General features: G+C 33.1%; 1 protein-coding gene across 7 annotated transcripts in view; it reads left to right on the top strand.

The window, feature by feature from the left end:
• LOC134261400 (leucine-rich repeat and calponin homology domain-containing protein 2-like) overlaps nucleotides 1–20,556 on the top strand; it is a 28,117-nt gene extending 7,561 nt beyond the window's left edge. Inside the window, exons 8-20 of one of the 7 annotated variants that reach the window (XM_062743841.1) lie at nucleotides 1,721–2,017; nucleotides 4,524–4,684; nucleotides 4,816–4,950; nucleotides 6,933–7,406; nucleotides 8,249–8,428; nucleotides 9,211–9,255; nucleotides 11,093–11,360; nucleotides 11,584–11,676; nucleotides 11,817–11,889; nucleotides 12,105–12,220; nucleotides 12,537–12,674; nucleotides 12,945–13,022; nucleotides 20,385–20,556. In XM_062743841.1, the coding sequence (XP_062599825.1) occupies nucleotides 1,721–2,017; nucleotides 4,524–4,684; nucleotides 4,816–4,950; nucleotides 6,933–7,406; nucleotides 8,249–8,428; nucleotides 9,211–9,255; nucleotides 11,093–11,360; nucleotides 11,584–11,676; nucleotides 11,817–11,889; nucleotides 12,105–12,220; nucleotides 12,537–12,674; nucleotides 12,945–13,022; nucleotides 20,385–20,498 (2,172 nt within the window). In that variant the 3' untranslated portion in view covers nucleotides 20,499–20,556. The remainder of the gene's footprint in view (nucleotides 1–1,720; nucleotides 2,018–4,523; nucleotides 4,685–4,815; nucleotides 4,951–6,932; nucleotides 7,407–8,248; nucleotides 8,429–9,210; nucleotides 9,256–11,092; nucleotides 11,361–11,583; nucleotides 11,677–11,816; nucleotides 11,890–12,104; nucleotides 12,221–12,536; nucleotides 12,675–12,944; nucleotides 13,023–20,384) is intronic. The other 6 variants (XM_062743842.1, XM_062743845.1, XM_062743844.1 and 3 more) reach the window with 6 other exon arrangements.
• Nucleotides 20,557–20,632: the final 76 nt, after the last annotated feature.

The raw sequence follows: 20,632 nt of genomic DNA on the forward strand, positions 1-20,632 counted from the left end.
ACCCAAGGTCATTTGGGGAAGTTCAAGGTCACTGGAAGAAAAATTTCATAATTCGTGTCCGGTCCATATCTTTCTTATTGATAAACTTGGAAGGTTGTCATTTCACACAAAGATTGCCCATGACCCAAGGGTGTGTCATGACCTTGACCCAAGGTCATTTGGGAAAGTTCAAGGTCACTGGAAGAAAAATTTCATAATTCATGTTTGATACATATCTTTTATGGATAAACTTGGAAGGTTCTCATTTCACACAAAGATTGCCCATGACCCAAGGGTGTGTCATGACCTTGACCCAAGGTCATTTGGGGAAGTTCAAGGTAACTGGAAGAAAAATTTCATCATTTGTGTCCGTTCCATATCTTTCTTATGGATAAACTTGGTAGGTTCTCATGTCACACAAAGATTGCCCACGGCAGAAGGGTGTGTCATGACCTTGACCCAAGGTGATTTGGGAAAGTTCAAGGTCACTGGAAGAAAAATTTCATAATTCGTGTCCGGTCCTTTTCTTTCTTATGGATAAACTTGGTAGGTTCTCATTTCACTCAAAGATTGCCCATGACCCAAGGGTGTGTCATGACCTTGACCCAAGGTCATTTGGGAAAGTTCAAGGTCACTTAAAAAAATTTCATAATTCGTGTCTCCCATATCTTTCTTATGGATAAACTTGGTAGGTTCTCATTCACTCAAAGATTGCACATCACCCAAGGGTGTGTCTTGACCTTGACCCAAGGTCATTTGGGGAAGTTCAAGGTCACTGGAAGAAAAATTTCATAATTCGTGTTTGATACATATCTTTATTATGGAAAAACTTACTTCTGAAAAACCCAGCGGGGGGTATTTTGTCCCTTTTGTACAGTTCTAGTTTTTGTCTTTTATGTAGGAGTATTGTAAAGTACACATTCTGTAACACAAAAACTTTTTATTCAAAAATTGAACTGTTAGCATAAAAGGTACTGATAAGTTTTAGGCGATGAAAGAATCTTTTGTCACTCAGTGTTGTTTGAGACAAAGTAGTATTCTAGATGGTCTTTGATATTGCTGACCACAAAGAAGATGGCAACACTCGCTATTTCTGTTGAGTGTTGATATAAAGCAGAAAAATGAAATGGAATAGTTATATAAAAATACACATTGTAAACTGCACAAGTAAGGAATTTGTACATGTTGAAATTTGTGGTCAGTAAACATTTTATGTGTACTAGATCTTTCTGCTTTGTTTTTTTATTTTCATTGAAATGTATTGCATGGTTTGATATGCAGTTATCGCAAGGACTCTCTCTCTCTTTCTATTACTTGTACAAAATTATATATTTCTTTATATCCAGAAATGGCATATTTTGTTCTTGCTTGTGTATTATTTATTTATTTATCCAGATAAAATATATGTACAGTATAATGATTTATGGAATGAAAATTTGTGTGTTATCTTAAACAGGAAGAATTTATCACAAGAGACATGAACTATCTCTCAGCTAAGACAGAGGGTTCAGATTGTTATAAAATCATGCTTGGTATTTTTAGCTCAAAGTGAAGACATTTGAATAGCCAATTTTATTATATTAAAAGCTATGGATAATATTTTTTGCTTTTTAAATTTTTTTTAGTTAGGCTGAAATATACCTGTAGGTAGAGGTTACATGTAATTCTTGCGATAGCTGCACACAAATCATTGTTATTTGTGTGAGTGTACATTTAACTGCATGTTTTTGGCCCTGTTTAGGCATTAAGCCACTGGCAGCATGGCGATTCATCAGCTTATAAAGGGGTCGTGGCTAATGGTCCAGAAATAGACCCGCCAAGACGAGGGCATGAATCTCGCCCTCCTCCAATAAACACAGCTTACAGTGGACCAAATACCGATCAGTTTTCACCTAAGACCCCCACCCCAGGGTATCCTCCAACTGAACTCTCTCCACCCCCAGGGGAGCTATCACCTCAGTCACCTTTGACCCCTGTAACTCCTAGAATGCCAATTAGCACCAGTGACCAGGCATTTTCAGAAAATGAGTTTTCAAGGGTTAGTTTGATTTAAATCAAGTTTCTTTGTCTAATATTTGATCACAGAAGATACCCGTCTCTTATACAAAAGAAAACTGGCCTTTATACTACCGGGTATATATTAAATTACATTGGGAAGTCTAGTATATACAGCTGCAAATAATAGCCCAGGTAATGCTTGAGACAGTTCTAACTTTATCTTTTTATGTACTCCAACTTTCTGCAGAATCCTTTCTCATTTTCCTGTTTTATAACATTCAGTAATCCTGTTGAATAGTTAGCCTCCTTTTTTTTCAAACCATCTGTATGTTGTTGCATGTATCACAGTTTTGAAAGTGTAGCGATCATTTTGATAATTATACCCCCGCAAACGAAGTTTAGGGGGGTATATTGGAATCACCATGTCCGTCTGTCTGTAGACAAGAATTTGTCCGGACCGTTTCTCAGAAACTGTTGGATGGATTTGTCTGAAAATTCATACACTTATTATTCAGCATATGAAGGTGTGCACATGGGATTTTCATCATGATTGGATGAGCATTTTACAGGCCATTTTGTTGGCTCATAACTAGAAAACTATTAGACTTACAATCATCAAACTTGGACAATTTATGCATCTTGGGTAGACGGTGTGTACCGACCTATTTCAAGGTCACTGTGACCTTTAATTTTAAGTGATTTTTTAAAAAAACTAATCTTTAAAATTATAAATTTCATAATCCTAAAAAATGTAAAAATATAGTTGTATCCTTATTAAAAAATTAAATTAAGTAAAAACTTATTTTTTATGATATACTTTACAGCAAATTCTGTAACAAATGTTAATGATTTGAGAGGAATTCAGTTTGTCTCATGGGCAAATTATAGCACTGGTCAAGAAGAATTTTTGATTTAGAGAGAAATTAATGAGTTCATTGTCGGGAGTTAACTGGCAAGAGCATCAGAGATTTGAAAGTTGGGCAAAAAGAATGGCCTTATTTAAAAGTTCTTCTGTATAAAGATCTTTCAATTGGTGTAATGTAATTAAAACAAATTGATGTTTTAGTGTATGATTAAAACTGAATTAGTATTGTATAATATAATTAATATTAATTATGCCCCCCTTCGAAGAAAGGAGGGCATATTGCTTTGCTGCTGTCTGTCGGTCCGTCGGTCGGTCTGTCGGTCCACTTAGTTTCCGTTCATTTTCTTTGCAACCGTTGCACATACTGAAATGAAATTTGGTATACAGATATATCACATGAATATCTAGGTCAAGTTCTGTTTTGGGTACAATCGCACCATTTTTGACAGAGTTATGCCCCTTGGACTTAGAAATATTTCAATTATTTGTTTGCACATAGAAATCAAATTTAGTATACAGATATATCAATAAGTCAAGTTCCAGCACCATTTTTGACAGAATGCCCCTTGGACTTAGAAAAATTTCAATTATTTGCAGTTTCCGCTCATTTTCTTTGCAACCGTGGCACATACTGACATCAAATTTACTATGATATATCACATTAATATCTAGGTCAAGTTAGAAGACGGCTCGCACCATATTTGACAGAGTTATGCCCCTTGCAGTTTGAAAAAATTCCAATTATTTGCAGTTTCCGTTCATTTTCTTTGCACCCGTTGCACATACTGAGATGAAATTTACTATACAGATTTATCAGATGAATATCTAGGTCAAGTTCTGTTTTGGGTACAATCGCGCCATTTTTGACAGAGTTATGCCCCTTGGACTTACAAAAAAATTCCAGTGGGGGGGGGGGGGAGGGGGGCATAAGTGTTTTACAAACATCTCTTGTTATACATATGTTCATTGAAAAAAAATTACATTTCAATTTTTATATACTTGCAACAAATTGCAGTCATGTCTCACTTAGAATTTTATAGTCTACAGAATAATTAATTTTTGATTTTTTTTATTAGACTGTAGCATTTCCATTATTTCATAAAATATGCAATAAACAATTTAAAGCTGCAGATGGATATTTGTTAATCTCTAACACAGCCAGTTTAGAATTATATGATGTATTATTTGTCTTAATTAATCCCTACACTGCAAGTCTCTTAGAGATGTATGTACAATATTTTAAACAAGATAAGAAATGGAAATTAGATCATTGAAATCTGTATCAATTGTTAATGTTACTTGATTTTCTTGCACCCTAAATGATTATCGAACAATATTTGATGGGCGTATCATGCTGTGGCAGGGCACTTTATTAGACAATAGTGAACACCTCTTACTAGATCCATAAAATATTTCTGAATTGGCACCTACTCTGAAAAACCCAGCGGGGGTATTTGTCCCTATTGGACAGTTCTAGTTTCCATTGAAAAACTACCCATATGCCTATAAAAGTGTACTTCAAAAGTAGCAAAGATATCATTATTTCATATAATAAAAAGGATATTCTTTGTACAAAAATAAAGAGATTTGAAAGAATGAATGGATTTTTCTGTAATTCAGGCTACTTCAAATTAACCTTGTATTGTCACCACTAGCAATCTAGATATGAATTGTTTGATAGGAACTTAATCGCCAGAAAGTAGAATATGAACGAAGGAAGAAGACGGCTGAACAGCTAAGAATTCAGCAGGAAGAAGAAGAGAGAGAAGCAAGGCGAAAAGCTGCCCAGAAAATTCAGGAGGAGCAGAAAGCTCTGTTAGAGAAGCAGTGGCAGGAGTCAAGGTAAACGTGGGAATGATGGAATACAGCAAATACCGTTTGTTGTCAAACTTACTTCTTTTTCTAAGAGTTAAAATATGCGTATAACTATTTGATCAAGGGTAAATTTCTATTTTGATAACTCGAATAAATAGGACAAATGAAGCAGTTAAAGTAGAAGATAGCAGAAGGCCAGAGAAAAAGCAGGATGAACCAAAGGCTTCGATTGCTCGCCCTGAATCAGAGGCCAACAAAGCGCCAGTGGATGCCAGACGATCTGTAGAAAACAAGTATGTCAAAACTGCTTATACGCTTACTTTGAACAATTTTTTCCATGTGTACATTTCTCTGGATTAATGAACTCTACTCTTTATTTTCTTTGCAAAGTTAATCAATTTAATGCCAGTGAAATGCACAAGTGCTTATGTTTAAATATAACAATTTATATAAATATGAATTATGGTATGATATTTGAACAATAGGAATTGTGTTATGCATGGTTTGTTTATGTTATTGTTTTTTTGTGTTTATTCAATGTGATTAACAAAATGAATGATTTTTAAATGTAGTATGATATTAACAATTTTTCAAATCTTTCCCTTCAAGAATGTAGTCACATGGGTTCAACGTAGGAAATCAAAAATTAAAAAGCTTTAAGCATAAAAAGTTTCTATGTTGTCAGGGTGTTAGGTAAAAGTAGAACAGAACTAAATAGATGTATATTGGTAATACTACCCTTGGTATCTCTTGCCTCAACTAATGCTATGTTAATTTACCAATCTCAGCTTTTTTCTCTGCATCTGAAAAACACACACACACAAAAAACAAACTTAGATTCTTATGAGTATAATCTTTAAACCTTTAAGGAAAAAATTTTCATTGTTTATTTCTTGCATGAAAAATAAGTCTTCTTCACTAATTAAATGAAAATTATTTTTTTCATTTCAAAGTAAAACACAACTATTTAAGATTTAATTTAGGATATAAACTGCACTAAAATGAGCTACATTGTATGTAGGATCATCTTGACTTTGCACACTAAAGAGTTCTATTGGGTAACTTTGATATTTTTATGCAATAAAATAATCTGCCCTGAAATTTTAAATATCTACAGTGTATTACTCAATTTGTAAGCAATTCAAGCATCATAACAATTTATAAGAGCAAGGTACATGTATGTTAATTAAAACAATTAAATTGAGATATTTGTTTATCAGTTCTTGGTGATAAATGCCATGTACACAAGGTTGAACTCGGGTTTTACACCTTTATACCATATTATACTTTTTCCTATGTCAACAGAAATTTATTTCTTTCATAAGAAGGTCCCAGTGTAAGGGGGGAATATGGCTGTCCTAGTCTTAACTGATTTTTTCCTGTAGCTGAGATAATCATTTGTATTGAGAGGAGGTCAGCTATTCCTTGATCACAGAACCTGATTATTTATTGATATTGTACTGCAGAGAGATTATCCAAAATGTGTGCTTTGTTCTCAAGGAAGTGATTAGGTTTTGCACAGTTTCCAAATTTATCGTATAGACCATAACAAAAACTTTGTTTATAAGAAATACACTGTAGATTACTTACAAAATTTAAACCCTTAAATTTTAGATACTGGTTTATAAATCAAAATATTTCAATAATTCTTTCTTATTCTTTGTTACCCCTTCAGCTTCTAATACCTTGTCCAATATCATATATTTTTCAGATGGACTATTCGGAGGTTCTTCAAGTCAACACAAAACTAAAGCAATTACATTAATTTCATATGTATATATAACAGATCACATTCTTTCCTTACATCTTCATTTTAATATCCATCATATATACTGATTATATCATTAAAGTATTAAGTAACTTGCATGTGCTTTGTCATGCAGAATGAATTTTCAGAATGGAGAAAAAAAAACTATATACACATGTATTATCAAATTTTCCAATACATGTACTAAATTCAAAGGATATAGTCCTACCAATCTCTGCCTTCCTTGAAAATTAAAAAGCTGACCTTCTCTCAGAATTAATATTGAGATGGGAAAACCCATGCCCTTGAATTTTAGAAATATTTTATTTATTGTATTAAACTTAAATTTTGGGGTTGAAACAATGCTAAATAGGCAAACAGATCTATAAGTCCCCTAGCATTACCCTGTAAGGAGAATCCTTCAGCGAATGCTTTACTCTAGAGAAATTTAATATAGGGATTAACAAAATTTGATACTATGCTAGAAAATGTCTTACTTTAGAGGAAAACTAATACTTTTGTTTTCAGTTACAAGGGTTATCCAAGCCGACACCCTGCAGATTTCAACACCCCCACCCCATATGGTTACAAACCTCAGTATAACCATGGAAATGTGTCCCCCTACTCCCCTGTTTCTCCAGGATCACCCCCTGGATATTCCTATGGACAAACAGTTCATTCTCCCCACAGGAATGAACACCACGACCCTCACAGGGGCTCTCCATATGGGGTTTCCCCATTTGGTGCATCTCCTCAAGGGGTTTCACCAAACAGGCCCACATATAACCCTCGTGCATCTGGAAACCCTCCAAGGACTCTAGCACTTGACTCTCAGCATTATTCTGGATATGTGCAAGATGCTAGCATGGGAAATAGCAGCTCTTCCATTCACTCCCCTCCTCATGTTTCTCCACATTCAGCAAAGACTTCTGTACCTCATTACGCTGCTCCATTGCAACGCAACAGCAGAAATGCAATGGATACCTATAGCATGAATTATAGGTACTGTATGAAACTTCTGCACTTGTGTGATGTAGAAATTCACCACCTTGTAATATGTATCTTTGTGCACATCTGTCTGTTATTTTCTTTATCTGGCTTTTTCTATGTGTTAGGTAGTTCTTTTGTATTCTACAGCAAATCACTCTCTTGTATCCTGACATGTTGCATTATGATTTAATCCTATATTGTGCATTTTTCATTGCTTGCTATACAAGTGCATTTCAATTAGTTTATTACCACTATGTGTTCAACATTACACACGAACATACAGACAGATACATACATGTATGAATCATGATCCTGCATTATAAGGATATTTTAACAGGTATAATAAATATTTTCTTTTTTATATATATTAAATGGTTGTGCACTAAGAATAGGGTACAATTTGAGAGATTTTTTTTTTTTATTGTCTGGAAATTTAATTGCTTGAAGGTTGCATAACTTATGTTTTATTTGGCACTGAAAGAGACTCAAATATTCTGTAACTTATCACAATATGTGGATATAAAAAGAAAGTGATCGGAAATGAGTAGATTATTTGCTTTGCTTAAAGTAACAATATAACAATGATTCTCAGATTTTAAATATTAGCTAACAAGGCAAGGTACCAAAGTAAGGGGGAAAATATTGTATTATATACTGACAGATGGGCTTTACATGTAATTTAGTAGAAATGCTAGATACTAAAGGTGTGTGTTGGAAAGGAATGTATGTTTAAGGGTGCATGGTAAAAATAAGAATTACATCATATGTAATCTCCAACAAATCTCTAAAAATGATTAAAATTATGCATGTAGTAAATTTGTAAACAATTTAATGCGGAGCAAATGTAATTGCAGACAACCAAATCAAACTACCAACAGTGTGAACAAGGAGGAACCGAAGCCAACAAATGTTCCGTTACGACGACAGGGTTCCGATTCAAATCCGAACCCTACGTCAAATCCCTCAACGGCCAAACCATCAGGGGCCAAAACAGGGGCCTCTGGTGCTCATAGCTCCACATCGCGAATCAAAAAGTAAATATTGCCTCTATTTCCTCTGCATCTTTTTTTCTCTTGGTCTACGGGTAGATCCCCTCCTTCTCCTAAGCTTGTTTAGAAGCTTTTGCCCTTTCACTATTTTTTAAAAGTTACTGACTGCATGTTGCACAGTAATTTAACTAGAGAGATTTAGAATATTCCCCGCTAAAAGCAGTAGAAATGCAGTGCACAAAAATAGATTTATAGGGACAGGCAGCATTTTATAATGACTTCATGGAACAGTTCAAATTTAATCTCTGGTTTGAATTTATGATATTCATTTACTTTGAGAGAGACAATTTCATTGCAATTTTAAAAAATTGAGATGATTTTTTTCAGTATTTATGTTGGAAAAAGTAAAAAAAAAATTTTGTAGCCATTTTTGCATCTTGATATTAATAAACAGACAGCCAACTAATGCTAAGAAAAATGAAATTAATCCAACAATTTTCTTATTTAGCACATTCAGTGCATGTATTGAACACCTTAACATTCACCGTAGAAATTTAAACTTTATTATGATAAACCATTATGTCTTGTATATACTTATATCATTTTAAAGAATTTAGAATAAACGAGATTTAATTCCCACAGCTATTCATGTATTCTTCTCAGTATTTATATTTATTTATAAAAACATATGTGCATACTGTTAACGGGATTTACTTGACTCCCCTCTATCTTTTTGAAGTTCTTATTGCATGCCTGGGAGTGGATTAATATTAAGTTAGAATGTGATTGTTGTGCTCATACTCTGTTGGTGATTTGACATTTTACAGACCTGTTAGCAGAGGCATTCCCGTGTTGCGGAACAAACCGGGCAGGTAATATTGGACTGTTATGGCCATATTAACGGACAGTATGATAATTATAGGACAGGGTGCTTTTTGTAATCATTATCATGCCATCTGCATTTATCTTTTCCTTGATCCCTCTCAGTATAATGTATAAAATAATGTATATAAATATGTGTATATACAATATGCATATACCGGTAAATATACTGTAGAAAATTAACCATGACAAAATCTGTATGGGTGCTGTATCAACATTTGATTCCATTATCATCTTCTGTTGATGATTTCGATATAATTGTTGATATCGCAAGAAATACAGATTATTGTTATAATGCATTTATTGTGTTTTTATACTTGCAATCCGTGTAATAATTTCATTGTCAGTGTAAGAAGAAAGACAGTGAAAAGCTTTAAAAAACAGAATTCTACCACACTTAGTTGCATAGAGTCAAAAAATATCCTTTATTATAACATTCTGTTATCTACAATCAAAGTGAAATATAACTAGGTTAGAAATTTAAAAAACTACCAAGTTTTGAATAGGATTTGGGCTGCTACAAAAGGACACTCGCTTGTTTGCTTTTCAAAATGCAAGAAATAAAGTATAAATGGATGGGACTATGGGTGCTCTTTGTTACATGTATGTGATGAAAGAGGGAATATTTTATGTGTGATACTGTAATTAAGTTGTGTATTGTTGGGAAAGTCATATTATTGACCTTCAAATGAAAAACAGAAAGAATCGTAAATATGAGTGAGTCATATACTTATGAATTAAGGTTTAAGTAAAAAAGTTGCACATGATTTTTGTTTGTTCGGACCAGCAAAGATTTATGATCATGGGAAAGCCCTTTACATGAACTGTCAGATTTACACAAAGAACTTTGTTTTAAAACCTGATTTCACACTTTTTTCTTCATTTTTTCCACACATTAATAAACAGGAAAAAAATCATAATGCATCAAAATAAAAATGGATATTCCACTCAAGTAATTTTTTCACCTGAAATATGTATGAGTGGTGTGATTGATAAAGTCCTTTGTGGATTTCTAGGGAAGTTGGTAGTTACAGCAAGAATTTCCTGTGTGAAGTGTTTTAACATAATCTTTAGACTGAGGTACTTACGTAACTCAAGACAATGCACCAAAGGACTTCATACAGTAGACATAATGATACATACAACACTGCATATACCAGTACTCATTGTTTCTGTTTTAGTGTGGTTTTCACTTCAGTATATCTATTAAGTTTTTCCTTTATCTTAAATCTTTTTTAAGATTATAGTAAATGTGTTTTATTTGATTCAATGATACATTGATAAATGTTTAAACATTTACTAGAACCTATATGTTACACAGAGAAAGAAAAAACTTCTGCATGAATGTATTCAATTATCCTTTAAATGGTTATTCTTCTTTCAATATTCTCTTCATACTCGGTATATTCTTTATATGTTATCTTTTTAGATGGTTAAGAAATAAGAATTATATTTGTATTATCTGGTTAAATGTTTAAACTATTCTGACTGCTATATATGTATGTATATGTAATATAAACATGAGTTAAATATAATGGTATAAAAAAAAAAAGCACTAATCGTAGCATTGGAAGGACTACTAGTATTGGAAAGTTTTGGTTCTTTTCTCCTGAATAATGTGTAGTCTTGTTTTACATAAAAAAGGCCAATTAAATAAATATGTCATATGATTTTTTAATATGGACTTTCATTGTTTTTCCCATGTACATATTTTTTATTTTTTAAAGAAAGGAAAAGTGCATTTCTATTGATTTTTAATACTGATAACCTAAATTTTTGTGAAGATAAGATGTAGGACTATTAATTTTTATTTTGTCTGTTTTTCAGTTCTGTAAATGGAGGAAATAGTCCTGGAATTTCCCCGAGCCCAAGTCCGAGGTCTTCCCTGGGATCTACGGGAACCAACAGTCCCAGTTCCTCGACATCTTCACTACACAAAATCGGCGACAAAGGAGGCGGGGCCACTCGACGAACCAAAACAACTGCCACCACGCCCTTATCTGGGAGGGGTGCAGCAGGTGGGGAGAGAAGCAATGTCCCTCCTCCTACCCCTGTAAGAAGCAATTCTAACAGACCATCTACGGGATCTTCACAGGTAAGTCTTGAGGTTTTATCCGTCTTAAAATTCGGAGTACTTGTGTAGCATATTATTTTGATACCACAAAACATTGAACCCAGGTAAGCAGATTGTAGTAATTAAAGTACAGTAAAATATCTGTGAAACTTAATATTAAACAAAAAATTTGAATAGATTTTTCTACGAATTTAAACATAATTCTTCTGTTGATATAAATATATGATGTATGAAATTCTTCCAGGAGGATGGTAAGCCAGGTAAAGGTGGGCGGACAACACCTGGAGAAGATAAAAGACAGGTGCAGAAGAATGCTGTCAATAGTATGATAGCCAAGGTAAACAGTACTTCACTGACAGAAATGTTTCATGTGCATCTGATACTCATACCACCAGAAATTCTTCTGTGTAAATACAGTTGTCAGTACTAGTAATTTACCTTAAAGTATTGATAATGTGTGGCTTTCTTTCACAACAGAGGGATGACAAGAAAACCCCACCTAACCCACCCCTCAGAACAAGTTATGGAGCAGCATCTCGCAGATCTGCAGGTTTGTAGATGCTAATCAAGGAATTAACTTTTTCATTTTAGAATTAAAAAGGCTTTCAGAGATTGACTCAATTTTTTAACAATAAATGGTTAATTTTACTTTTTTCTGAATATCTTGCAATTTTAGAATCATTTAGCATCAAAGTACGTTTGGAAGTAAATTCGTTACTGTCACTGAAAATGTCTTTCAACTAAATGATACAGTATTTCTCTTAGGTTCAGGGAGTGCAATGAGAGTGATTGATAGTTACAAAGATGATGGAAATTTTACACTACGCCGACAAGAGGAACGCATGAAGGAAGAGGCAGAGCAGTTAAATCGCCTCAGAATGGTAAAAAGATTATTGTCTACTGTATACAGGGGAATTTTCACCCCTTTCGCCCTAACCTCATTTTGGTGAATTCAAAATGCGGCGAATTCAAAGAATACAGTATAATTTCTTTAAAAAACTATGACTGGGTGAATTTAAAATGGAGCAAAATTGTTTGCAAGTGTGTAATGGCGAAAATAACACAGGGTGAAAGTAACCCTGTATACAGTATTTTCATACCAATTTCAGCAAGCTCCTTAAAATGCTACATATTTTATGAATATTGAAAGCACTACTCAGTAAAACAGGAGCACTGACATTTTGTATTTATTAACAGACAATAGAGAAGAGACTGAAGGTGACGTTGCCGGATAATTTGCCGGAGTCCCTGAGGGACGGCGTGTTGTTGTGTCAGTTTGCCAACAACATCAGGCCCCGCTCTGTCCTCAGTATCCATGTACCCTCGCCTGCTGTGGTAAATAGTCCTTATTTATATCATGTGGAAGTACATAAAGCTGCTCTCTATCTACTTGATTTAATGTTTTCTTTATGATAAATGTATTGATAGATGTTAAAATGTAAATTAGCTTTCAAACATTTCAATTGCCAGTATGGTTTGCATAATTTCTCCATCATTTCTTGCCTTAAAAAGTAGCAAGTGTTATTGAATTATGAAGGTCCAACATACAATGTTTCCATGTTTATTTTCTGATGAGTTTATTTGTGTTATTTTATTTCATTTCAGCCAAAACTTACAATGGCAAAATGCCGGAAGAATGTTGAGAATTTTCTAGAAGCATGTCGAAAAGTTGGAGTAGGGAAGGTATAGTAACGAAAGGAATTTTTTTTATTATTATAATCAGTTTTGTTAAACAGACTTACTTTAGTTGGCATTTTAACAGAGTGTATCTTGATTGTTTATTATATTTTGTTACAAGTAAGCATCACAGTATACATATTATGGAGTCCATGTTTTATATTTTCCTGCTACATGTGTTTTTAAGTTTCTTATAATGTAATTTTTATATAATTTTTAAATTTTGCTGTCATTTCTTTGCTACTGGAATTTTGTTGTAAACATGGTAGATACAGCAAAAGTGTGTGTTGAATAGAGTGAATCTCAACATTTTGTATTTCAAAATGACATGTATTTTAAAAACCATCTGACCACATTTTTATGACTAAATTATGCCAAATCTACTTTTAATAATATTCCTGCTTTTATAAAAGGAAATTATGATCTGATTTGATTTTATTTGAATTGGTGTATTTGTAAACTACTGTATGTTTGGATCAAATCTATGAGTGTATGATTCCTGTGGAAGTGAAATCATTGACTCAAAGAGAAATGAATGCAGAAAAAAAAATGACCACAAAACAGCTGCCATATGAAGAGAGAACAATTGAAGGAAGCTTTAGGATCATTCTGAAAGATTCAGTATTTCCAGGCAAGGAATGTGAAGGGGCACATATCTAACTCCCTCATTAATCCTCACAATTAGTTCCTTGCTATGTTCCATTCACACATGAAATAACTTCTATACTTGTAACCTCCGTGCCTTGAAGATTTTACTGCTCTTTATATCTTGGGCTTCTTTGGTCATGCTTTTTGTGTACATGAATGGTATCTGTTTATTAATCACACTTTATAATAATTACCAAATAATGATGAAAAAATATTTGGGTTGATTTAAAATATTAAAAAAAAATCCATTTTTAACATGTGTATGTGATTTTATCAACACAGATGGAAACGAACCACTAAAAAAGTGATTAGAAATAAAAATTAAAAACTTGAGAAAAACATTACACTTATTAGAATGATAACATTTAGATTAGATGGGTGTATAAAAGGAAAATTATAAAGATAAACATTATTATTATAATGATAACCGTTTAGATTAAAATAGATGTAAGTATTAGTGACACAGCTTGAAATGATATAGAGCACAAATTGTTCCACATGCTGGCTAGTTAGATGCACTTTTATTTCAGACTGATATAACTAAAATTCATCTATTGGTTTTCATTCTCAGCCAGTTCATCATGTTTTACTTGTCTGCATTACTGTACTGAAATTTTTTAAATACAGGCCAGTTTTCTTTGCCAAAAGTAGTTCTAATTTTCATTACTAAAAATACCTTTACCTACTGAGGTCTACTTGGATCCCCTGTCAAATGTTGACATCTATCCCTGTATCCCTGTGGAAGTAAAGATACCATATCTTTGATGTCTTTATCTTTAAATCTAATGTAAATATGTATTCTTTTTTTAATTATAAAAAAATGTTTTAAATAAAATTAATTGTAAATTTGTTCCTAAAAATCTTCTTCCACCTCTGTGTGGAGATCAGAGGGCAGTAATACAACATACATGTAGCTAATGGGAAGGACATTAAAAGGAGATTAATGAAATTGTTATTCATTGCTTTTAATGTTAACTAATGGAAGTGTTTTGCGATATAAATATTTCCGGTAATTATAAGAAATATTTTTCATTAATTTTATATAAATTTTTGAGAAATGAAAAAACTGCATTAAACATGTTCAGTCTGAGGATGTTCAAAGATCATTTTGGTCACTTTTCTATGGAGATGTCATGATGAAAAATTTTTATGAAGAGTTGTGATATCAATGGTTTTTCTCCTTAATGAGCCCCTTCACAGTAACTGTATTACTTATCTGTTGCAGGGTGGAGCGATACATTTTGAAATATGTATAAAATCAATTGGTTTATTTACGTCATTTAATTCATCTATCAACAAAAACTTCACCAAGCATTTTTAATTTGCCCTGTAAAAAAAGTTGCACTGCGGTTATTGTGAAAGGACTTGTAGTCTAAAATTCCTGGTGAGCAGGGAAAATTCCGTTATCTTGGATGTAGACAATATATTTTACTCCAGATAATAAAATTTAATGGAAAGTTGAGTATAGAGACTGAGTGTTGCACAGTATTTGTTTTAACAGAGCATGTATTATGAGTTTCATTTAATTTCTTAGAGCATGATTAACTCTGTTTGGAAGTAATTATACATCTATATACCATACATTATTTAATAATATATTTAAATAAATAATCTAACACAATATTACTTTTAAGATGATACATGTACATGATTTATTTACCAAATAATTTATCAAAATTTTTTTTGAAGTTATGACAAATTATGTTAACTTTATAAAAGAACTATTTTTAGCTCACCTCAACGAAGTTGGGGGAGCTTATGTAATACCCTCGGCGTCGGCGTCCCAGGTTAAGGTTAAGTTTTTTGGAGCAGTTTTCTTTTTAAGTACTTCTATGTCCTATATTGATTAGACATGCATGGAAGATGGTTCTAGTGTGTTTCATCGTACCAGTCAAAGTTTCAGATGCTGCAATTTCAGCAAAGGAATGACCAGGTTAATGTTTTTGGAGCAGGTTAACATTTTTGGTGCAGTTTTTGGTGTAGGTTTCATTTCCAAGTAACTATAATCCCTATGTTGACCAAACTTGCATGGATGATACATCTTAAGATGGATACTACCTGGCTTGCTTCGGATGCTGAATCTGACCTACATTTTCCAGTTGAGTGAACAGGTTAAAGTTTTTGATGCAGGTTTCATTTCCAAGTAACTGTGAGACCTACGTTGACCAAACTTGCATGGTTGATACATCTAAGGATGCATACAACCGGGCTTGCTTCAGATGCTGAATCTGACCTACATTTTCCGGTTGAGTGAACAGGTTAAAGTTTTTGGTGCAGGTCTCATTGCCAAGTAACTATAAGCCCTATGTTGACCAAACTTGCATGGATGATACATCTAAGGATGGATACTACCGGGCTTGCTTCGGATGCTGAATCTGACCTACATTTTCCAGTTGAGTGAACAGGTTAAAGTTTTTGGTGCAGGTCTCATTTCCAAGTAACTATAAGCCCTATGTTGACCAAACTTGCATGGATGATACATCTAAGGATGCATACTACCGGGCTTGCTTCGGATGCTGAATCTGACCTACATTTTCCAGTTGAGTGAACAGGTTAAAGTTTTTGGTGTAGGTTTCATTTCCAAGTAACTATGAGACCTATGTTGACCAAACTTGCATGGATGATACATCTAAGGATGCATACTACCGGGCTTGCTTCGGATGCTGAATCTGACCTACATTTTGTGGTTGAGTGAACAGGTTGAAGTTTTTGGTGCAGGTTTCATTTCCAAGTAACTATAAGCCGTATGTTGACCAAACTTGCATGGATGATACATCTAAGGATGCACACTACCAGGCTTGCTTCGGATGCTGAATCTGACCTACATTTTGCGGTTGAGTGAACAGGTTAAAGTTTTCATCAAGAGATGAAAATTCTCAAATTTGCTTCAGATGCTGGATTTTGATTACATTTTCATGAAGAAGAACTAGTTTAAATTGTTTATGTAGGTCTATTTCAAAGTATCAGATCAAAATTGCTTAAATATTTTCATTTTTGGAATGTACACTTTTTGTTGGTTAATTGTGTGACTTTGCCTTACTTAAAGACAACATTCGTTGAGGTGAGCTCTGTAATCTCTGATTACCTATGTTTGAATAAATTCCTACAAATACTGTATATCTATTTGTGTCCGAGAAATGACATTTGTTGTGTAACTCGTTACAGGAGTTCCTTTGTGCATGTGATGATATAACAGAAGAGCTAAGGCCAGCTCGTGTCTCAGTTACTGTGCAACACTTAGATCTGTGTCCAAGACTAACCCCACGAGACTTTGCTGTGGCCAAACTATGTTTTATTGTCTTTCTAGCTACCTGTACCGCTGTGATTTTAGGATATCTGTGATGCACTCAAGCTAATCTTTGTGATATTGATGCTACACTAATTTCAGTGTCTAAATGCATAATACATGACCAAATGCCTGTGTGCCTCTGGCTCTTGGGCCATAAAACTTAAGACAAGCTCACTTTTGATCTTAGTCTCACTTTTACGAAAGGAATTTACAGTAGGAAAAGTGAGATTGAGATCAGAAGTGAGCTAGCCTAAGTTTTATGGCTCCAGGGTCGGGTGGTTGATTTATTGTGAAGGGCATGGTGTTTTATGAAATAATTACATGTTCTAGCATTTGTTATTGTAGAGCTTTAAAGTTCTACGTTTTCTGCACTAAATTTTCTTGCATGAACTGCCAATCTATCTTACTAATAGTTGGATAGTCCAAAGTCTGTGTTCTTTAATTATATAATAGGTGAAAGTTTGAATGTTTAATTTTAATGTTTGTTCAATGGTGCCAATTACTTTTTTAACGACTTGCATGTTAAAAGAACTTGCATGTTCAAAGACAATTCAACTCGCATTTGTATTTTCACAATCTTAACCTTTACTGCTGTTTGCACATTGTCATTGATAACATGTCTATTTTTTAATTTTCTGTACAAATAAGATGTTTATAACAATATTTGTGCATGTATTCAAAATTAGTGCTGTTCTCATCTTAAACTGATAAGCACAATCATTAATTAGCCCATTTCAGTATTGAAAACAACAAGTACTTTTCAGAACTGCTGAAGCTGAAGCAATTTTCATTTAATTTTTATATTTTGAGATTTATTATTGGCTGCTGTGTAATCTAGATTCATACTCTCTTCCTAAATAATTGTGATAACTGAAGAAGAATTTGTTCTTTTGTGTGTTCATGTAATTTATGTGTAAAGCAATAAATCTGTACAAAGTAAGATAACATTTAAAAGGGCAATTAATCTGTATCTATGATTATAATGTAACTAAAGAGGAAACACTGCTGTAATTTGTATGATTACATTGTACATATGAAAATAAGTATGTATTGAGTCTGATTACAGTGTAAAAGGCAAAACTGAATACATCTTGGCTAGCCAAGGGTTTCTTGTACGCTACTCTCCTCATAAGCCCTTGGCATATGCTGTTAAAAAAAGTTGGGATTTTTTTTCTCAAGTTCTGATTGTAGTCGATTGACACCACTCGAGCAGTCAGCAATTGTTTTTTGTAAATTATGATATCTGCCTTTGGGACATATTTTGGCTCTTTATCTTGGGAATGAAAAACACAAGTAAACAACAATCACATATTATTCTATGAATAGATATGATGTCCTCCAAAATCTTAAGATATGAGCAAAATATGAATTAGAATCTACATTGAAGATGTTTAGATTTGCAATTTAAATAACAAATGAAAAATCAATACCTCCTTGTTAATTATTCTATAAAAACTTTCTTGGTTTAACATTAAATACGTTATTTATTTCTGTTGATGATGCAATTTATGCATACCTGTTCAAAATTTTAAATCATCTGAAGAAAACACTCCTGTCCTTTCAGCACTGTATGCCAAGGGCTTATGAGGAGAGTAGCATATCAGACACCCTTGACTAGCCAAGATGAACTGAATACTGACTATAATAATTACAGTGTAAATGTAATATTGAGTATGATTTAGATTAGGGTGTGGAAGACAACATTGACTTACTCGTATGATTATGATGTGAGTTTATAACTTATATTGAGTATGTTTGGGGTGTGCAAGACAATAAGTTGACTTACTAGTATGATTATGCTGTGAACTTAATATTGAGTATGATAAGGGTGTGTAAGACAATAATTTGACTTAGTATGATTATGAGGTGAGTCTATAACTTGGCAATAAGGCAATATATCAATGCATAGTTGATTACATTAAGAAAAAAAGTAATGGTTTTTAATTTTTCATGGTTTATATTATACAGGGTGTTTCATAATATATGTTACATTTTTAAATCTAATTATTTCTCTTACCTATTATACTTCTATTAAAAACTATATATCATTTTAAACATCAAATTCTGCATTTTCGTTCCATGTGAAAAAGTCATGGAAATCGTGGTCTTACAATGATTAATTGTGATATAAACGCGGTTGCCATAATTTGAATATTTTTTAAATGGACTTAAATTATATCAACTCAGTCTTGAATTTTAAAGCTGTTTTTTTTTTTTCAATTAATATCGCCAAAATTGATTCAGAAGTTAATGAAATAAATTTTGCAAAAGAATAGTAAGCTTTCTAGGATGCCTATCAGAAGGCTAGTAGCAAGGTTAAAGGACAGGGACAGGCAATATATGGGATAAATGACACGGTATTCCAGTAAGCCTAAAGACTTTAAAAGAAACGGAGATTTATTTTGTGAAATGGAGACTCTTAGTGTTGCAAACTTCTGATATGTCTGATAGATGTAGATATTTTCAGAAATTGATGCTGTCATTATCAGCATTTTCAGCATACATTTAACTTTGAAATATGGTTTGAAGTTGTTGTACACATTTTCGATAATGCAAGGAAAGATGACCTTTGCATTTGACAATCTCAATATTTGGGTGCAGGGGTTCTTAAAGAACAAGGTCTACAATCCTAGACCACAGATACTGATTGAGAGAACATAGACCTTCAAATGAGGATTGTCTAAGCAAAAATATGTGACTAGGCTATAATCTTTAGAAGCAACTTTCATTTGTTGTTGAAAAAATAGAGATATAGAACATGTAATGTGACCTGTTGACGTGAAATACATCGTAGTTAAGTAAAAAATGACGCAACTTGGAAATTTCGCTAATTTTCATTAATGTGTAAGATTTTGTTCAGAGTTTAATATTTTGATTTGTAATTAAACATAATGAATCTTATGGATACATGCATTAATTTGATATAAAGACTCATCTATATCTTTTTCTTGTTTTTGTCAAACTAATGATTCAAAATGTAACATATATTATGAAACACCCTGTATGTGTATTTAATAGTCTGTCAAGACTAGTTCGTACATGTATATATTTTGTTTTACTGTGATTTGCTTGTAGCCCAAGCATTTTATGCCTCCAAAGAATCTGTTTAAACTCTGTCAGTAGTTGAAAGCAGCTGTGATTTTTGTGCAATGTAACCTATGTCAAAGTTGTATATGACTTTTTTTAACATGCTTAAATAAATGGATAACACATGTAGTATGTTCAAAATTTTCAAAAGCTACTTGTAACAAAATATGAAGGAAGAATTAATTTTCAGTTTTTGCCAATATGTTGTTGATGCAGAGATTTGGTATCAGATAGATTCTGATTAAACACTGACAACAGTTTTATTAATATCTTGAGACCTTATGAATATTTAATCATAATTGCCATTTTGGGGATTTAATGTATGCTTTTTCTTTAATTCTTAGGAGCAGATCTGTAGTTCACAAGACATTTTGGATGAGAGTGGTATTATACGTGTGTCTATAACAATTGCAGCCTTAGTAGCCATTTCAACAAATCCCAAAGCATCTGCTGTGTAGCCCGACATAAAATCCCAGGATCCCCAAACTTACACTGCACAAGCTGATAGGAAGTCCGTTAACGGTCAGCCATCAGAATCGTCATCAGAGCATCAAGTCAAGAAGTCCCACTTTTAGGGAATCTCAAGAATCCC

Source organism: Saccostrea cucullata, unplaced genomic scaffold, assembly GCF_032062105.1.
Source record: "Saccostrea cucullata isolate Sc308-1 unplaced genomic scaffold, CSIRO_AGI_Scuc_v1 ctg559, whole genome shotgun sequence".
Taxonomy (NCBI): domain Eukaryota; kingdom Metazoa; phylum Mollusca; class Bivalvia; order Ostreida; family Ostreidae; genus Saccostrea; species Saccostrea cuccullata.